The sequence below is a fragment of the Bos grunniens genome, chromosome 6 (assembly GCF_055505025.1).
Source record: "Bos grunniens cultivar Pamir isolate PY7600 chromosome 6, Bosgru_T2T1.0, whole genome shotgun sequence".
NCBI lineage: Eukaryota > Metazoa > Chordata > Mammalia > Artiodactyla > Bovidae > Bos > Bos grunniens.
In genome coordinates, this window is record NC_141170.1 from 25831317 (window position 1) to 25852658 (window position 21342).

Genomic DNA, 21342 nt, shown 5'->3' on the forward strand with positions numbered 1-21342 from the left:
TCTCCACTCATTCTTGCAGGATACACAGGAGCACTCTACCAGGAAACCATCCCAGATCTCACAAAACTATCTCTAAAGCGATTCCAAGAAAATAACCTCCTCCCATCCTAAAGGCAGCTCAGATCCCAGGGACAGTCTGCCACACGGCACGCAGGCTGCCTCGGGCATATTTTGGGAGGTAAATGTGTGGCCAGCGGCTCCTAGACATCCAAGTGTGAGTTAGAGGTCAGCCACAAAAGCAAAGGAAAACAGTCTTTTCCAATGAACTGTAGCCCCCAATTGGTACAGCCATAGAACAGACACCTCGTATCACCTCAACTCAAATCCCCATTAAGAAACTACAAGAGGGGCTTCCCTGGTGGTCCAATGGCTGAGAGTCCACCTGCCAGTGCAGGGGACACAGGTTCCATCCCTGGTCTGGGACAATCCCACATGTCTCAGGCCAACAGGTCCTGAACCTGTTCAGGCAACTACTGAACCGGAGCGCCCCAAGTGCTGAAGCCCGTGCGCCTAGGGCCCATGCTCCAAAACAGGAGAAGCCACCGAAAGGAGAAGCCCGTGAACTGCAACTCGAGGGCGGACCTCGCGCAACACAACTAGAGAAAGCCGGTGTGCAGGAACAAAGACCCAGCACAGCCATAAGTAAGTAAATACGTATTTAAAAAGAAAAGAAACTGTATGAGTTTAGTATGGAAAAGTGATTCTCTCCTGTACCAGGAGGTGGCGAATCTAGCCCAGCAGCCCACCTTCCTCTGCCTGGCTGACCCTTCCCCACCACTGGGTTCTCACCGGGCCTGGCCTTTGCTGGGCCACTAACTCTCTGGCTCACAAAACCTGGGATGCAGAAGTGCATGGGGTTGCAAAGAAGCAGACATGACTTAGTGACTGAACAACAACAACAAAACTCTGCATTGATCTCCACACTCTCCCCTTCACATTTTTCCTCTTCATCTCCATCCATCAACGGTGTGGGGAAATACATAACAGACATTCTGTAAGTTATTCCCTTTCCTACTCACTCGTGTTCTTAGAACTGTATGGATTCACTGAAATCTAGTAAGAGCACTGCCAAAATAGGACTGCTGGCAAGGTTCAACCTTAAATCTGTCTGGCAAAAATGAACAGGGCCAACTGTAATGAGCAGCAACACCTTTGTAAATGCCTGAACCAGGTCCTATGCTTCTGTGAGTGTAACAGGGTTCAAAACTCATGCCCATCACTTCCAACTTGGGCAGGTTGTGGTGCCTTCGCTTCCTCGACTGTAAAATGAGGATGCAGGAATGACATCAGGAACATCAGTTACTCGAGGTGATACAGACAAAGTGGTACTGCAATGCCGGGCAATACGTGCTGTTAATCTGCCCTCGCCTGACCCCCTCCCGCTTGGATATCTCAATCCAGTGAGTGTTTCTGTGATGCACCAGCACATCCCAGAGACTGCTGCCTGGGGGAGCTGATTGCTAGGTGCCCGCATACCTGAAGGGCTTGCTGTCAGGGTCAGTGTCCTTGAAGCCCATCTCCTCGAGCTTACAGCGCCGATACAGTTCATAATGGCGGGTGTGAGTCTGTTCTCGTAAATCTTCCATGTTCACACGGATCAGCATCTCTCGGAGTTTCACAAAGTCACAGTGGTTTTCATTCTCCACTGTGAGAGATGGGGAAGAAGGCAGGGAGGGTTCTCAGCAGCCATGTCATTAAGATCTGAAGTGATGCTTCTGAGATGTTGTTACCATGGCTACTGAAACCTCTGAGGTCTCAAGGTCACCCGAGGATCCTCTACTGGATCCTCCTTCCACCCTTAACATAGACAGGATTTCTGACATCGGTGATGACTGTGACTGATGATGAGGGTGACCGCTGAGTGCATACTGACTGCTGAGTGCAAGGCACCCTAGGAGGAGCTCTGCAAATACTGTCTCGACTCTGTAACAATTCTGCCAAGCAGGCTACGTGACTCCTGCCCCCCAGATGCAGAGCATGGTTCTGATAAGCAGGCTGACCTCCCAGACAGATGGAGCAGAGTCTACATCCAGACCTTGTCACATCTGGCAATTTCTACCCCTCCATGCTGTCAGGACCTGTACAAGGCAGCTTTTATGTACCACCTCCTTTAATTTTACCAACAACTTGTTGCTGTTGTTGTTCAGTCACTAAGTCGTGTCCGACTCTTTGCAACCCCATGGACTACAGTACACCAGGCTCTCCTGTCCTTCACCATCTCCTGGATTTTGCTCAGATTCATGTCAATTGAGTCAGTGATGCCATCTAACCATCTCATCCTCTGCCACCCCCTTCTCCTTTCCATCAACAACATGAAGAATGTCTTCTTATTGCAAAGAATTTAGGAAGATTCATAAACACTAGAATTTTCCTAAACATCTCAAAGGTACTGTGGTTTCTGAGTTCTCATAGATTTGCTGCCTTTATTCAGAACAAGAGGACTGATATATCTTAAACTGATGAAGGAACTTTCTTTCTGCAGCCACCCTACTTAATCCATAGCATTGGATAACCTCCTTCACAACACACAAGGGCAGGCAACAGAATCAGAGACCTCGCCCAACAAAGTGACACAGGAAAAAATATCTTCAGGTTAGAGACTGTGGTCATGTCCCCAAGTGCCAATTACAGGTCACTTATTCTCATAATTCTCAGATACTGACTGAGAAAACATTTCATTAGAAGACAATTTTTCAGGAGATAATGGAGAAACAAGTATCATGTTTGCAAGAAACTGTTTGCAGCTTTCTGATACTTGGCTGATGAAACTGGTTCAAACTCCCAGGGAAGAACTCTCTTCGCTCAGGAATTTATAGTAAATTCCCCACACCACCCAGCATTCCTGACGGGCTGCCTCGTGGGCACAAAGCCTCTGCAGACACTTCTCTCTGTTGTGTACTGGCCTCCCCATTTCTTTCCTTCCTCCACGACTGCCAGCGGCCCCCTTCCATCCACCCATGTCGAGTTCCCGCATGGTCACTCTGGGGGTGACAGCTGAGGAGCGCCTTTGCTGTGATGCCCACGTACATACCCTGCACCACACCCCAGGGGTACTGCCTGGCCTTCGCCATCTTGTTGCCGATCTTCACCTCTTCGGTGCTGCCGACCACCGCAAAAGGGAGGTGGACCTGCCAGCAACAGAAGACAGAGTGGTTACCCTCCCCAAGCAGCAAAGATGGGCCCCCCATGCTTCCACACGCCCCCTCCTCCCGCAGGCGTCTCCTTGGGGCAAGAGGAAAGGCGGAGTGAGGGCAGACGAGGGAGGGGGCTCAACAGCCCAGTGTGGGTAGGTGTCATGGATCCGACCCTCCTGCAACCAGCTCCTGAAGCTCTGACGTGGGCTAGACTCCGGGGCAGACGGGAGTCTTTGCAATTATATGTATGGTAAGTGAGGGAACTCCAGTGTCTGACAGTAGCCACTGATCTATGCTTATCTATGTGATTAAAAGCACTTGATGTGAGGCTGATTAAGAATAAATTTTTAATTTTATTTACTTCTAATTCAATTACACTTAAAAGGAAGCAGTGTGAAACAGTTTTCCCTTAACTACAACTTTATGGTTTTTGTAGGACTGCACTTCACTTGGCATCAAATTCAAATCTTCTAAAAAAAAAAAAGAAGAGGAAGAAGCAGTTATGTCAATGTGGATGTAGACATGAAGGAAAATTACTCTTTTTGGTACTTTTTTCATACTGAAAAACTTTGAAGTATGAGAGGAGTAAGTTAGGCAGGTGTCCAAGTTGGGATGTATGTAACTGTGAAATGTACATTCGGGAACTCCCTGGTGGTCCAGTGGTTAGGACTCTGAGCTTTCATTGCCATGGCCTGGGTTCAATCCCAGGTCAGGAAACTAAGATCCTGCAAGACTTGCAGTGCAGGCAAAAAAAGACAAAAAAAAAGAAAGAAATACACACACACACACAGAAATGAAATTTTTGACATATTAGGTTAAATAAGTTCTTAAATTTATCTTCTTACTTTTTAAAAATGTGGCTACTGGAAAATTTTAAATTCCTTGTGTGGCTCATATTTTATTTCTATTGATCAGCGTTGCTTTTGACAGGTGATCACTGCACAAAATTCAATTGAGAAAATTACTGGCTCAGGCTTTGCCCCCAGACTCACCTTGAGCAGAGCTGCTATATAAGATACCAGTCTGTACCACGCTCTGTGCCACGTTGGTTTATTTGGTAACTATGGCTACATTCTGGGGCGAAAACAGTGATTCCATATTTTTCCTATTGGCAGGTAAGAATAACATTTGAAATGGCTGATCTTGGATTTATTGCTGATAAATAATAAATCAGTAATTATTTACCGATTTACTGCTCCCCGATGCAGGGTCCTTCTGCTACAGATAAACTGAGAAAGATGATGCTTTTAAAGCCGGATCCTCTCCCACAGAGAGCCTGGCAGAACCCTTGGCCCAGGCTGCCCAAGTGCTATTCTGTCTGGTGCTCATGGTACTTATATTTTCCAGTTGATTTCTCACTGTGAACGAAGGGAAGAAAGCACATCTTCTTCCCCAGCATCTGGAACTGCAGAGTGTTCCCTAGAGTTGGGGCAGCAGGACCCTTGCAGCCCACACTATGATGTCGCGACCTAGGAAACCACCTGCTCCATCGGCGCTGAGGGACAGAAGCCGCCACTGGCCCCTAGGATAACCTTCTTTCACATGCTCTCGTGGCCGTTTCCCAGGAAGCATCTCTCTTGGGTTTCGTCCAGGGACTCCAGACCCTTTACTATCCTGGCCACAGCAGCACGACAGCCAGAGGGGCTCACACAACTCAGGGTGAGCAGACCCGGGTGAAGCAGAGCTGGGCTGCCTCTGCAGCAATGAGATCCTTCAGTGTTAAAGGCAATGCTTTCCAGAGAAGGAAAACATTCTATTCCCTTCCAAAGTCCTGATTATGGTGGGGATGACTAGAGGGATTGATAATAGCCCTATCCAGAGAAGTCCATATGCTGAACAGAAGGAGGAAGAAGCAGTTCTGAGGAATTACTCTCATCTCCTAATTACGACGGCAAACAGCACAAATCGGGTTGAAATTTCGGTTACGTTGAAATCTCAGTGTTACTATTCACGAGATGGCTCTCACCAAATCATTTAATTTTCTAGCTAAGCTTCAGTATGACTTTCTTTACATAAAATGTCCAGAAGAGGCAAATCTACAGAGACAGGAATGTACAGACTGGTAGTTGTCAATGTCTGTATATGCAGATGTGCTAAGTCCCTTCAGTCGTGTCCAACTCTTTGCAACACTATGGACTGTAGCCCACCAGGCTCCTCTGTCCATGGGATTTTTCCAGGCAAGAATACTGGAGTGGGTTGCCATGCCCTCCTCTAGGGGATCTTCCCAACCCAGGGATCAAACCCGAGTCTCTTATGTCTCCCGCACCGGCAGACAGGTTCTTTACCACTAGCGCCACCTGAGAAGCACCCACCAATGGCTGGGATGGTTAGAAGGCTGACATCTAGAAGGTACACAGTTTCTCTCTGGGGTGATGGAAATGTTCTAAAATTGATTGTGGTGATGGTCACACAATTCTGTGAATACTAAAAACTACTGCGCCATCATCACGGGATGGTCCTTACATGAGGACTTACACTCATCGTTGCGTTAATCTCTGCCACCGTTTCTTCATCTGTAGGGAACTGATAGATCTGGACCCCGTTGCTGACTAGTTCACTCATGATCTTACTCTTGAATTTGTGCAATTCGTTCTTGGCAATGGTGTCCGCTTTTGCAATTATTGGAATGATGTTCACCTGTAAACCAAACACAACCATTTTTATTTAATTCCAACATGAAAAACAGACAAATGAATAAAATATAGAAAACACAGAAATGGAAATTGTACAACTTCACTTAGAAAATATAGAGATGATATTGAAAATTGCACTTTCGACCTAGATGCAAAATTCAGAAGATATTCGATAACCTTTTAATTCCATCTCTGAACACTTTACTTCCTCCCATCTGGCACTGAAAGAAAGCATCCTTGTAATTTCCTCTTCTGTGCCACCTCATTCTTCCTTACCGTGTAAAAGGAAGTGTTACTCTATAACAAGGAAGCCTATTCTTTGAGTAACCAGCCACTCCTCTGTGACTCCTCCCAGCTACTTTAGGAGCTTGATTTTTGCATGTTTCTAACAGTCTAATACCAAGGTTTTTGGTAGTTAGAATAGTGGAACATTCAGCTCTATGAGGAGAGCATCCTTTCTTTCTTCTGATGACCTGAAAATTGCTAGGAATAGGGAACCTAAGCATTAACCAAAACAAAAATGGTTTCACCTACTTTTAAATTTTTCAAAATCACATCAACTAATTCTCTTGAGAACCAGCTTCTATCAGATTACTTTGTGCCAGAATGAGACCTAGTGCCAAAGACAAAACTCGCTTTCAGAGCATCAGATACAGAGAGCTCAGGATTTGACAGCCAAGGCAGAAAGCCCGGGACAAGGCCTGAGGACCCTCCAGCTCAAGCCCTAAAGCCCAGGGTGGGCCACTCTTCTAGCTTGCCCTGACACTGTCCATAAGGCACATTTTTTGAAATTCACTTTTAAAGAATAACTTCCTTCCACTCCCTGTTTGGTACAAAGGTTTCACTAAGATGCTATTGACATCTGATACCGAAGCCAGGTCAGTTGAAAAGGGAACAGAAAGTGGTCCCAGCCAGAGAAAAGAGAGACTTCTGGGAGGTTTTCTGGGTCATGTCCGCATTCCTTTGCTTCTCCTTTTATCCCAAGAGCCAAATCAAAAATCCCTGATAAACCAGAATGAGATGGTCCACTGATGGAAAAAACCTCTTCTTCCCTATTCCTTTACCCACTCCTAACCTTATCACGCGTGGGCTCCCTCCAGCAAGTTGGAGGCTGAGGCAGACATCACTGAGGGCTGGTGAATGTCTGAATCAGGACCTGGGCAACAAACTCCTCCCTGTTTTTCATATTGGCTAACTTTTGTGCACATTTGGTATTCGGTTAACACCAACATGCACAAAATGGCAGAGGGTCATACTTTCCTGGCCAATTTGATGAGAGTAGACAGAAGAACCAAGCAAATTTAGATTTAAAATCTCTTCTTCTTCAGAAGAAGGTGCCTGGAAATCTTTTCTGAAATTATATGTTTGCCTTAATTCTTCACTTCACTAGTACCAACAAACCTTTGACAACATCATTTTCAAATTCTCTCCAGCATTACTCTACAATAATATTAATCCTTTGAAAGCGGTTCAACTTGCTTTATAGTGATGGCTTTGTTTTTATTAACTGCATTTGCCTTTTCTTTCCCCTTTGAAATCAACTCTACGAAGCATAATCCTATTGTTGGATATCACCCTGACGTGGTCTACAAGCTCTGCCTCAGTGAGGAAGCCACCTCCCTCTGCCTGCCTCCCAGCCCTGCTTTCAAGGACCCAAGAGTGCAGGGAGCAGGGTCCCCCTGCCCATGACTCCTCACCCTCAATGGCTCACTGCAGCTGAATCAAATGAGGTGAGGGAAGGTTTCTATTTATTCTCCCAAGAATACTCTAGCTGCAGGAGTCCTTTCTGGCTGGTAGAATATGTTTGTGTAAAGCAGTGCGCCTGTGCAGGCTGGGGCCTGGGGAGCCTGGCATGGTATCAGCATGCGGGCCTCCTGTGGGCTGGTTCAGGCAGAGACCTTGGGGACAGGCAGATCTTCTCAGCGGTCTCTATTATGTCCCTCCAGGGAGAAAGCATCCTTTAAACAGAGTTGTTGGACAGAAAATAACACCCAACAAAGCCCCGTAAAGATACTAGGACTTGTTACTGATCTCAAAAGCAGGTTAGAATCTAAGAGGAAACACTAGAGCAGAATTCTGTGTTTGTTCTTGTTGCCGTTTGCTGCTGCTTTATTTCACAATGTATTGTCTTCCTACTTATTTCAAAATGGAAAATCAAATTAGTCGTCAAGTACATCATCAAATGCGGTCAAACTTAGCAGCCCCTCTCTCAAATGTTGTGAAGGAGAGAGGTTACACATGTGCAAAGATCAGGGGTCAAACGCATTCTGAGACACTACTTCCTTTGAACACATGGTACAGATCTGTTTTAAAATCTAAGAAATTAGACCAACCTTATCACATAGATAAAGAATTAACACTTTTTAAAAAATTTTTAAACTTTAAGTTAAAGCCAAACCTATACAAACCCTTCAAAGAGAGGTTTAAAGCAAGTTTTTTTAAAAAAATAAATCGTGAATTACTGTTCAATCTCCCTAAATTTAACCCTTCCTACGACCCTTTAGGTGTCTCCACTATCTGATTCCCCTACCCTCAACAGAGCACACATTAGTGCTAATTTAAGAACTGAAGCTCTCTTTTCCTCCCTGGCTGCTTGAAGATCAGCCGCCATCACGAATGACGCAGCGACTATCCGGACCAGTAAGTTCACAACCAACCAACTACTTCAGCAGAAACAATGTCCTTCACCCCAGAAAGGCAATAGTCCCTAAGACAGAAATTCAGGAAAAACTGGCCAAAATGTCCAAGACCAAATGTCATCTTTGTATTTGGATTCAGAACACATTTTGGTGGTGGTGAGACAACTGGCTTTGGCATGATTTACTGCCATTCCTTGGATTATGTGAAGAAGAATGAGTCCAAACACAGGCTTGCAAGACACGGCCTGTATGAGAAGAACAAGACCTCAAGAAAATAGTGCAAGGAACACAAGAAGAGAGTGAACAAAGCCAGGGGGGCTGCAAAGGCCAGTGCTGGTGCTGGCAAAAAGTGAGCTGGAGCTTGGACGACAGAAGGAGTAAAGATTCTGCAATGACTCTATCTGTGGTGATTGTACAGATTTTTCATGAAAGAGAAAATAAATGAAGACCTCTTACCTGAAAAAAAAAAAAAAAAAAACTAAAGATACTTTGTAATAAGCTACATCATTTTGCTTTGTCCTCTGTCCAATATCTAGAGGTTTTGAAACATTTTTTTTCATATTGTTAAACCTTATGGTTCTGTAAGCCAGTGAAAATAAATACAGGGTTAGGAAGCAGAGGTGGGGATGAACAGGTGGAGACTTCTAGGGTAGTGAAACTACTCTATTTGATACTCTAGTGATAATTACATGTCATTATAAATGTGTCCAAGCCCACAGAATGTACAATATCAAGAGTGAACCCCGGTGTAAACTATCGACTTGGGGTGACAGGGACGTGTCAATGGAGGTTTTTTGATTGTATTAATAACAAATGCACCATTTTGGGGGGATATTGGTAACGGGTGGCTATGCATGTGGAAAATAGGCAATCTATTGAAAATATCTGCACTTTGCTCTTAATTTTGCTGTGAACCTAAAACAGCTTCCCTGGTGGCTCAGATGGTAAAGAATCTGCTTACAATGCGGGAGACCTGGTTTGATCCTTGAGTTGGAAAGATCCCTTGGAAGAGGGCATGGCAACCTACTCCAGGACTCCTGTCTGGAGAATCCTCATGGACAGAGAAGCCTGGTGTGCCATAGTCCATGGGGTTGCAAAGAGTTGGACATGACTGAACGACTAAGCACACACAAAACTGTAAAAAATAGTCTTTAAAATAAAACACCAAATTACACCAAAAGCAGAGGTCCCCTGGGGCCTCTGGACAAAGGTGATCTTAGGGGAGAGTGGACGGCACCTAGAGCAGCAGTGAGTACCTTACTGTCCAGCTTCTTCATGGTGACCAGGTCCAGGGACTTGAGTGAATGGCCAGTGGGGGCAATGAAGTAGAGACATGCGTGGATCCTGGTGTCATGGTAGTTGAAGAGAGAACGTTTGATCTTCAGTTCCTCTTGCAAGTAGGCCTCAAACTGGGCATCGATATATTCCACGATCGGTTTGTAGCTAGAAGGCAGAAGACGGTTATTAAAACACATTTTTAAATCAGCATGTCGCTAGTCTCAAACTCTTTGTACAGTCCTCCAGGAAAGTCCTTAGTGGTTCCCTGTTCTCTAAGAGCTAGAGTCCAAGCTCCTTACCTTGGCAGCCCAGACCTTTGGCCATATGACCCCTAAACATCACCCCAGGCTCCCCTATCCTTCTCCTTCCTAGTTCATGCTTTCTGCCCCGCATGGCAAGCTCCCGCCTGCCTCCAGGCCTTTGCTCATGCTAGATCCCCACCTGGAATGGTCTTCTTCCTCTTAATCTCCTGGCTAACATTCATCCTTTTAAAACAACAATTAGAAATATGTAGGATACACTGTCCCTGCCCCCATGGCACCCATGAAGGTATTGCTAAGAGACTGTGGTATTCGTCCCTGCTGGGCCAAAACTGAGCCTCAAAATCTGTCCCAGTAAAGTGACTTTGACAGGCTCTCCCAACTGACTGGCATTGGTGCCCAGAGTGAAACTCCTCTGTGGTTTTAGGATGTGGCACCATCTCCGGCTGGCAGCCTCTCCCTGCTCCTCTGCCCAGTCCTTCGGGGAGGAGGGCTAGCTACTCTGTACTCTCAAAAAGCCCTGTGCCTGCCATGACCTCATCTATAAATGGAAGTGCCTGGTCTATTAGGATCAAGGTTCCTTCCAACTCTCAATTTTATGATTTGAAGGTAAACTCTCTTCTCACCAAATCCTAATTCAAATCTGTTTTGAATAATTATGCATGACTCTATGAACTGACCACAAACACTATCATTAATAGCATATGCGGGATATATATTCAATAAACCACATGTTCTCCAGGGACAAAGTAGTTCATTAGGTCACTATGGAAAAGCCACGAATTCTTCCAGGTCTCCACAGGGACTGCTCAGAAGCTAGTGTCAGCACCAATGAGATGGGTGGATTAGGAATGAAATGGGTTAATCCTTCCCCAGACTTACTACCTTGCTGAGGAATGATTTAAGCTTTAAGAAAAATAAAAACCTCTCAACACTCAACTTGCAAACCCATAAATTAAACTGAAATCCCTGAAAGGGAACTATAAATCTTTTATAATGAGGATGACAGCAGATGTCCTAAAAGAAAAAAAAAAAATTTATGACCAAAACTGAAAACAGAAAAAAGTTTTCTTCTATTTTCCTTTGGTGATTTACTACAATCCATTGATTCAACCTGAGCAAAGCCTCTAGAGGTTTAAAGAAAAAGTAGACTGTGCCTGAATAAAATCCTTAACATAATAGAAATCCCAATTGAATTCCAATAGAAAGGATGAACAAGCAATAAGATTCTTCTACATGTTCCAATTTTAAAATATAGGCAGGTAGGGCTTCTCTGGTGGTTCAGTGGTTAAGAACCAGTACAATGCAAGGGACACTGGTTCGATCTCAGGTCCAGGAAGATCCCACATGCCATGGACCAACTACCACGCCACAACTACTGAAACCTGCATGCCCTAGAGTCCGTGCTCTGCAACGAGAGACGCTACTGCATGAGAAGCCCACACACCACAACTAGAGGAGTCCCTGCTTGCGGCAACTAGAGGAGACTCTCACACAGCAACAAAGACCCATTGTAGCCAAAAAAATTAACAAATACATAAATTAAAATTTTTTTAAATATAAGCAGGTATTATATAACAATATTAATAATCATTATTATGATAGGATAGTTATATAAAATGGTGGTTAGAAGCATGGACTCAAGTCAGACCAACTAAGATCAAACTCCAAATCCACAACTTTCTAACTTGCTTTGGACAAGTTACTAAACCTCTCTGTGTTTCAATGTCTTCACAGGTAACATCAAGAACAAAAATATCACCTATATCAGAGCTAATGTGACAAATAAGTGAGCTAGCATATGCAAAAAACTAGCACATAAAAGTGTGAGATTTAACTATTTCACAGTAATTTAATAAACCACAAATAAGAGAAAAGCAAGCCTCAGTTTTCAAAAAAGAGGAAAAAAAAGAAAAAGGAACTTTGTACTGACCTAGATCCATGGTAACTCTTCTGCCACTGACTCATGCCCTGTAGGGCAGTGGCCCAGGCCACTTCAACGAGGCCCACTCATGCCCTGTGAGTCCAAGGCCAGACTTCGGGTTCCCTGACACTGAGGCAAGTGCTCGGGGAACCAGGGACCCCCCAGCACCCTCTGAGCCCGGAAGGGAGGAAAGCAGCTCATGGTAGTTGCTCCTTCCTATCCCCGCAGTTCCTGATTTGCAGTTTCCTAGCACCTCCCCCAACAGTGGTCCAAGAATGTTTCTTCTTTCTAGTAATTTCCTTTCTGCCTTTGGTCTTGATTCTGTTCCACCAAGATTATGGGAGGCCTTGCACCTCTCCTTTTCCAGTGAGGAACGCTTTCTGCCCTGGATTCAGCATCTCCGAAGCCATCTGTGGTTCTCGGCTTACGTTTCAGGCTTCCTGCCGCCTTCCCCTGTTTAGGAGTTTGGGCCAATCTTTTCAATCTCCTTTTCCCTGTATGCGGTTTCCTTGGAAAATCACATTTCCTCTTGTGTTTCACTTAACCAGATCTCTTACCTAAGTTTCAGAACTCCATCCAACTGCTTACCAGATATTTCCACTTGGTCTTTTAGCTAAGTGCCCAAAATCACACTTCGTCTTGTCCCCAAACCCTACTAGCCTGTATTCCTTAGCTCAGCAGATGGCATCTCCATCCACACCACTGGCCAAATCAGAATCCTAGGTTCAACCCAGAGACTGATCACACAGAGCCTACCTCCCACACATAGCCAAGCACAAGATCCCATCTGTTCTAGCCTCTAGAGCATTATAAACAAATAAATGTATTTCAGGAAAACTATTGACCAGAATCACTATTCCCTGCATTCCAGATTTAATTGTGTTGATGAAACAGCCTCTCTTGATGCATATAGTAAGTCAGCCTAGTGGCTCTGTTCTCCCTTCACATCCTTCAAATAACCCCTGCCCTCTCTCCATCTCCTGTCCACGTGTGATCTACACTCAAAGTCACAAAATAAGGAAATTTCATCCTTATTTTTGCCTTTTGCTAGTTTCCATTCTTATAGCGAGGATACCTATTTATATTCTGGTTTTGCCAATTCAAACTTCTTTGGATTGTAGCCATATCAAGCAGAGGAAAGGGGGCAGGTAAACCAAATCAAGTTGTATGTTTACACATAATTTCCTTTTAAGGCATGAGGATATCCCTTTTTATCCTCCACTCTTTTTTTTCCCCCCATAAATATCCAGCCATTAAAAAAAAAAAAAACACACACACAAAAAATTGACAGTGGTTGACCCTAAGAGTGATAGGAAAAAGTATTTTATACAAAGTTTTCTAGCCACCCAAGGTACCCATTGATCATGCTTGCAAAATAGCCCATGCCATTGTTCAGGGACTGACTCTCTATTTTGTATATGAACAGATAAAAGATACCTGCCATATATTTTCCTCTCTCTTGCTATCTATTAGCCAAAGCTAATTTTCCTTATCCTTCTACTACCTCTATCAGAAAGTGTGACTAAGACAGAATTTAAAGATCAAACAGACCACTCCATTACCACTTTATAACTCTGATAAAGATTCGGCGAGTTTGAGGAGTCTCTCAGTGGGCTTTAATTAGCCATGCTTTTTGTGCTATCATCATAGTTTGTAAGACGCTACTAACATTCTCCCATCTCCTAAATATGCAGAATATATATTCTGCAGCAGAAGTAGAAGCATTCTTCCAGTAGAAGAATCTACTATAGCAGATTGCGATTTCCCTTCTCCTCTAGACCTCTTTCCTTCTTCACTGAATAGTAGAGACAGCAGAACAAGAATGTCCTTAGACCACGAAGAGTTAATCATGCTATTAAACAAAACAGGAGACCTTACCAGACCTCTCTTCCTGCCTCCTTCTAGCTAGCCTGGTCCAAGGCAGACAGTGATGCAGGAATGCTGACATGTCCAAAGCCTACATACACAAACTGGGACATTCTTGAAGTCTTGCATCGATGGCAGAAAAGCTTGCCTAATCCTCAAAGTAGTAAAAATAATCATGGGTTTGGAGAAACAACACATCCCTTCGCATATGTTTACATACTGATACAAAAATGCATACCCCACTTCCAATTTTTTTGATGGAAGCAGACCCTATCTGAATGAGTAGTGTTTTTTTGTTTTTTTTTTAAACAAAAGGCATTTGGGTTTATAGTCAACAGTGTCAACAATCCTTCTGGAGCACAGAGTTCTAAATGCCACTCAAAGAGGTTATGCAATAGCTGTCAAGAAATTTCAGAAGAAAAAAAAAATATTTGGTATCTAGGTTAGGTTAATACCACACTTCCTCTCTTCTAAGTCTCCTTGGAAACTATTATTTGACCCAAATGAGTCAGAAATTTTCTTAAAGAGGCCTCCAGCTGCAAATGTGTGGGTCAGCCTTGTACTGGCCACCTGCTGCTCAGGGCTGGCGAGTGAAAACCCACCAGAAGGGTAGGAAGTCACCATTTAAAGGAGAAGTAAAAAATGTAATGGCAGTGCTGGGGCGATGACGAGCAGGAATAGCTCAAGGAATCTTAGCAGCAAAACGCGAGAGGATGGTTCTCATTCCCTCCAGAAGGCATCCCGAAAAAGTCCGGCTGCTGCCTGACCATCAAGCAGTGCACACGCCTGGCATTCCGCAACCCCAGGGAGAAACCTGCACAGGTCAGAGACAGAGACCCGCCTTGTTTCGATGGGTCCTCCTGACCACAAGAGGACCAGGAGCCCCCTGGCTTGCTTCCCGGCTCCCATAATGCAATTGTGCTCTTCTGCTTGTCATCAGGGTTTTCTCTTCATCTGTTCTACTGAGCATGACACACAGCATTCAGACAAGAACCTCTCCATCATTCCTTGGAATTGAAGTCATAAATCAAGAGCAACTGCTCAGCTGCAGGAGCTGTGCTTAGCTGATCCCCACTCAACACAATGTACAGATAGTCCATTTTGACAGATGCAAAATAAAATCTTTCTTACTGTGTCTAACAATTGCTCCTGTTATTCCAGGCCAATGTTTACTGAAGAGCATATAAACTGCTCTATAGATAAACTAGAGCTCAGTGCTCAGCTAGAGCGTGCATTAAATATTTCTCTGTCATTACTATGGGTACATCTTTATATCAGAGACAGTTAAAATGTATCTAGACAATACACAGCTCTAGATTTTTAAAAAATGGTTAAAAGTCCTCTTTAGAAAACACACACATATACCATACACAGTTCAGAGGAAAATGAAGCAAACAAAGAAACAAAACCTGGTATGATACAAGTGAAGTGTCTGAGCCCTAAGCAAACAGACTGTAACTTAAAGTGCTGGTTGTCTTATTCCCATTAAGTTGTCACTGCACAAAAATGTCTCTGGAAGCCTCCTTCTAGAATTATCTTTGGGCCTGGGACAGTTTAACTTTCTCAAACTTTTTTTTGGAGAATGAACATAAATATTTAAAATAATCATAAGGGATTCAAAGATTAGTGAAGAAGATGAGTGGTCTTGAGATGAATGCATGGGCGCAAACCAGGAAGGTTTAAAACTTAAACACCTCCCTCAAATAAGGACTACAGAAACTCAAAGAGTCGAACTGGCTTGGCTCTATCAATTGAGAAGGTTTGTTTTATAAAAACAAAACTTCACAGTATTACTTTATAATTAGGTGAAGTTTTGTCAACCAGTTTTAGTGAATACATAAGATGGACTTACGGGCTACCCTGGTGGCTCAGCTGGTAAAGAATCTGCCTGCAATTCAGGAGACCCCTGCTTGATTCCTGAGCTGGGAAGATCCCATGGAGAAGCGATAGGCTACCTACTCCAGTATTCTTGGGCTTCCCTGGTGGCTCAGCTGGTAAAGAATCTTCCCACAATGCAGGAGACCTGGTTTCAATCCCTGGGTTGGGAAGATCCCCTGGAGGAGGGCATGGCAACCCACTCCAGTATTCTTACCTGGAGAATCCCTATGGACAGAGGAGCCTGGTGGGCTGCATGCAGTCCATGGGGTCACAAAGAGTTGGACACGACTGAGTGACTAAGCCCAGCAAGACTGACTTATTGCTAATAGCTTCTGTCTACATATAAACTATAGGATCAAAATTTTGAAGGAAAAAAAAAAAAAAAAGACATTTTATTTCTTAAGCAGGTTAAACATGTCTGTTTTCTACACTGACAAAGACGTTTGTTATAAATACATTATCTGGTTAGCTTAACAAACCCTCGCTGGATAGAGAATGATCTGAATTCCTCACTAGGCTCCACTGAGACCACACTCATTATTCAGACTCAATGTGGCCATTCTGCACCCAGCAGGCCACCCAACTGTGAGCAGCCTACAGGAAGACTCGGACAATGCATAAAGGAGCCACAGTGCTCACACCACAGCTCCAGCATCAGTACTAAGATCCTGAGCCGGCTGGAGATCAGCTACGATATTTCCCATTGAGCTTTCACAAACACGCTTTCTTCACTTTGGGTTTTAGGAGCGGATACCCCTGGCTGCCAAAGCCATCAAAATACAGGATTACCCCCTATGATTATCACACCCCTCCTCCAGGCTCAGCCATTCACAGTGCCCTTCCTTAGACCCCACCTGAAAAGAGATTGTGTGCAGATCCCACTCTGAGACCTGAGAGTATCTAGTGTCATTCTCTTAGAGTGAGATAAACTGCCAAGGACCCATAGCTGGTTATTGGCAGAATTCAGACCACAACCCGGGTCTACTAGATCCTGGGCTCTAGTTTCTTGGGCAAAATCATTATTGACTCCAAGTTTTCACTCAGAGCTATAGGAATTTGGGGATTAAGTCAAATATCCCAATCTGTCTCAGTGACTAGGAGAGCATGAGTACCTGCATGCATGCTAAGTCATTTCAGTAGTGTCCGACTCTTTGTGACCCTATGGATTATAGCCCGCCAGGCTCCTCTGTGCATGGGATTCTCCGGGAAAGAATGCTGGAGTGGGTTGCCATTTCCTCCTCTAGGGGATCTTCCCAAGCCAGGGACTGAAACCGTGCCTCTCATACCTCCTGCGTTGGCAGGCAGTGTCTTTACCACTAGCACCACCTGCGAAGCCCTAGGAGAGCAGGGCAGATGCTCATTCCAAACTCCTTTTACTTTTTAATGCCTGGTTTTTGTTGTGTTTTCTTGGCAGAGTTAAAGTGACAACATCAACAACAACAAAAAACAAACCAGAAACCACATTCCCCAGACCCTCTTGCAGCTCGTGTTCAGATGTGGCCTACTTTCTGCCAAGCAGCTGCAGCCATACGAGACCTGGAGGCAGGGGGCATGTCCCCCAAGGCAGAGGCCACACACAGGGAAAGGGGTTCTTCTTGCAAGTGGTGATGAAGGCATTCGGTTAATAGGAACAGATTCAGTGGAGGTTCTGGAGACCTGTCCCCAGCATCACAGGTACCAAATATATACAGTAATTTGTGGCAGGAGTTCCATTAACCCTAGATGTTTCTCTAGACTGCTTTTCTAGATGGGAAAGCCCCCAAACCTGGTTCCATGACTTTTCCGGGAAAATATCATAAGCTAGCTTATTCCTTCTAACAAATCCCTTTTCTGCTCATACTAGCTGGAATCACGGAGAAGGCAATGGCACCCCACTCCAGTACTCTTGCCTGGAAAATCCCATGGATGGAGGAGCCTGGTAGGCTGCAGTTCATGGGGTCGCTAAGAGTCAGCCACGACTGAGCGACTTCACTTTCACTTTTTCACTCTCATGCATTGGAGAAGGAAATGGCAACCCACTCCAGTGTTCTTGCCTGGAGAATCCCAGGGACGGGGGAGCCTGGTGGGCTGATGTCTATGGGGTTGCACAGAGTCAGACACGACTGAAGTGACTTAGCAGCAGCTGGAATCAATTACATCAGCTGATTCTGACCTCAAGAACATTCTAAGAAAATTTCTCAGAGGGCAACAATGTCTTTTAGGTGACAGGAGACCAAGCCTTACAACAAGCTAACATTTAGTCTTTGTATTTACCCAGGATGAGTCTTGTTACCTCCTCATTCATTACATCCCCACAAAATCCCAAGATGTACCTGTCATCTTTATTGATCTGATCTCCAAATCCCACGGTGTCAACGATGGTTAACTTCAGCCGCACATTGCTTTCCTGAAGCTCATAACTTCTGGCTTTTAACCGGACACCTGGTTCATTGTGAGTCGCTGGGTCACTTTCAAATTTCGTGTTGAATAACGTGTCCATTAACGTGGATTTGCCGATGCCCGTCTCACCTGCATGATCACAACAGAGAAATCAAAGAAGGTGTCAATGCCTCTGAGACATCAGTTCACATCAGCAGCAGTGTTTTTTCTTTTTTTTTTAAATCATCGTGTTAGAAAAAATTTTTGAAAAGTCAGTCTCACCAGATATCCCACCACACACAAAAAATAGCTCTTTCCATGTGTGATCTATGGACTCCCTCTCTAGAAATGCTTTAATGGATTTCAAAAACCATTCGGCAGAGAAGATCTTGAATTTATAGATCAAGATGCTCTTTTTTACCTCTGAATAGAGAAACAGAACTTAAAAGCTTGCCTGTGGTCAGTCTGTGGTCATTTCAAAGACATAAACTGTAGCTCTTCCTTCCCTAAATGTTGGCATGCAAAACTATCAATATAGTACTTAAAAAAAAAAATCTATATTACTGAGTTTCTGTTACTAGGAAAATGTAAGAGACTGATTGCATTTATATTGAATTATCTGATACCATCTAATGTTGTGGGAAAGAATTACATCTTTTTCAAAACAACACTCTTAACAAATAACAACAAAAATAACAAACCCAGCTACAATTACTGAGCACTTACTTTCTACCACGTCCTGTGATAAGAGCTTCCGATGTACTATCTCATTAAACCCTAGTACTAATTCCTGTGGAATAAATGCTACTGTTTCCTCCCTTTTACAGATGAGGCATTAAAGCTTAGATAAGGTTTAAGTAACTTGTCTAAAGTCATATTGTTAAATGACAAAGCCAGGTTTCTAACTCGGGTTTGTGTGGTTCTAACACCTACATTCAACCAATTCTGACATTGTTACAGAGAAAACTGACTGCCTAATATTTTCAGGTATGGTTATGAATCTGTGAGAATCCTTTATATTATCTCCATTTGCATTTCCCAATTCAGTAGATGGCAAGCATTTGTTAGATGCCCTGGTATTCAGGCTGATGTTTGTGACAATGAAACTGAATGATGTTAAATGACCTGCAACGATGGCCTTATTGGTTCACATTATAGTTCAAGTCATCAGGTTTCACTGAGCCTCTAATATATGCAAATCAGAGTGGCAGGTATTATACTAAACCAATCAAATGGTAAGACCCAAATGTGGAGCCATGGAGAACTTTAACCTCCTCTTTAAAATAAAGCCAAGAAAAACTTTCTCTTGATACTAATTCTTGAGTCAAAAATAGTTGGCAATGAAAAAGAACCCACCCACTTCTGTGGCCGTGGCTGAGTGTGTGGGGGTAGAAATCAAGAAACATGATCTACAGGAATGCATTTTTTAAAATAAAATTTGGAAAATTTCCCCAATTAGATTTTCAGCTCAATTTAAACATACCAGTATACTCTAGCCCTTTCAACAAATCTCAATCCCATGATGTTCCTAGGGACAATATCTTGCATCTGAAGGGAGGGTTGCTGTAATGCCTTTTAGGAAGGTGACAATTCTATCCGAGAAAAAAAGAGCTCTGGGATTGGCAGCCTTAGGGCAACTTTCCCATTGAAAAGACAAAATCCACTTACTAATTAGAAGTTCTGTATTACTCATTGCTTTCCAACATAGTACAAAAATGAAGTAGAACGGAATTTCTCTGTAACTGAGCTTTCTCTAATTAGAAGCCTTCTGTGGTTTGCCACTGACTACCATGATTCATTTGTAGGATAAAAGTTAGTCAAGAACATTTGCCCAACTCTTCAGCTTTACCCATTGGACCTGATACACCTAAGATCAAAGAACTTCCTCCTTCATCAGTCTTCATTCAGCCAGTATCTTTTCCAGCTTTGTGCCAAGTGTTGGGAATACAACAGTGAACTGGCTGGATATGGTGTGCTGCCATAGCGTAGAATCTGATCTGGAACATGACTGAATACCAACCAGACTCTGATTTACTATTATGGAATGGTATTTACATGTCTGCCATAACCACCTTCCTCTTACAAGCAAGACCATAGTTTATTCCTTGGCCCTTGCTAATGACCACAGGTAACTGGACCAGTGCTACCCCTCTGCTGCCCCCTGGGGCACCCCCAGGGCTGCACCCATGGAAGTGCAATTATGACGCTGAGAGAATGCTCCATATTGAACAGTGATCTGTGTATCTAATCACACTTCTCTCTTTGGGACTTTGAGTCTGCACACAGCATGATGGCACGAGAAAGAAAAGATATACTAAGAGAAGTGAATAAGCAGATGCCATGAGGCTATAAATAAACAGAAGACATGTTGTTGACAGACCATTAGCCAGGCATATAGGAGAAAGAGAGCAGACAGATACAGTAGACGTTAGTATCTGAAATTCATTCATTTATAATACTTCAGTATTTACTATGTAACAAGCACAGGTGCTGGGGATAAAATGGTAAATAACAGTAGCAACTGAAACGTCTTGAATTTCTGTGATATCCTGCATGTTGTTCAGAATCTCCATGAAGTCTGGCTGTGTAGCAGTCGAGACTGTTTCCTGTCTTCCTTACTTTCTTTAATATTCTAACCAAAAAGACCCATCAATAAACATAATCAAAAGTAGGCTCTGTTTCCTAATGCTCAACAAGCTCATAGCCATGATTGGTAACTTAACAAAATAACTCTTGAGCAAAATAAAGTTACTAAGTAATGGATACAGAAACAAAACAGGGTTTTCACTCATAAGATACAGAGAATCTGAACAGCAATTCAGTATTGAAGGTACTCCAGTCATTTTAAGTACATGAGTATCTTTCTCCATACAGCAAACTTCTTTTCAGAATTTACTGGAGTGGGTAGCCCTTCCCTTCTCCAGGGCATCTTCCCCACCCAGGGATTGAATCCAGGTCTCCCGCATTGCAGGTGGATTCTTAACCAGCTGAGCCACAAGGGAAGCCCAGAGTAAAGACAAAGGAAGAACCCCAGAGCTACCTTCTAAAATTTCCTCTATAAGGTCAAGGTTCTGACAGTGGAAAAGTGACCCATCTTCCTTCATCTCTTTCCCTCAGCACAGCAATAAAGACTACAATTTACATGGCAAGAATTCTAGGTTACCTGGACAGCACTGAAATCACCATTTACTAAGTTGAGAATTAGTTAAGCATATGTGAATCAAGAATATGATGCTTTTTTTTTTTTAAGGCAACATAATTTTAATTATTTGCATTAAGGTGGACATTATGAACAATTAGCATTCCAGGCCCTACTTACAGCACAGGGTTAATCAACGGGTTGGAAAAACCGCTGTTCTCTAAATTTCAGAG

The 21342-nt window shown here is 43.6% G+C and overlaps 1 protein-coding gene and 1 pseudogene across 6 annotated transcripts in view; one reads left to right on the forward strand and one right to left on the reverse strand.

The window, feature by feature from the left end:
• SEPTIN11 (septin 11) overlaps positions 1 to 21342 on the reverse strand; it is a 138382-nt gene that overhangs the window by 18505 nt on the left and 98535 nt on the right. For all 6 annotated transcript variants that reach the window (XM_086405204.1, XM_086405203.1, XM_086405207.1 and 3 more), the window contains exons 3-7: positions 17925 to 18120; positions 9663 to 9849; positions 5610 to 5771; positions 3032 to 3128; positions 1477 to 1645 (exon numbers count right to left, since the gene is read on the reverse strand). In XM_086405204.1, coding sequence (XP_086261330.1) covers positions 1477 to 1645; positions 3032 to 3128; positions 5610 to 5771; positions 9663 to 9849; positions 17925 to 18120 — 811 coding nt within the window. The remainder of the gene's footprint in view (positions 1 to 1476; positions 1646 to 3031; positions 3129 to 5609; positions 5772 to 9662; positions 9850 to 17924; positions 18121 to 21342) is intronic.
• LOC147370429 (small ribosomal subunit protein eS24 pseudogene) lies at positions 6617 to 8820 on the forward strand (annotated as a pseudogene).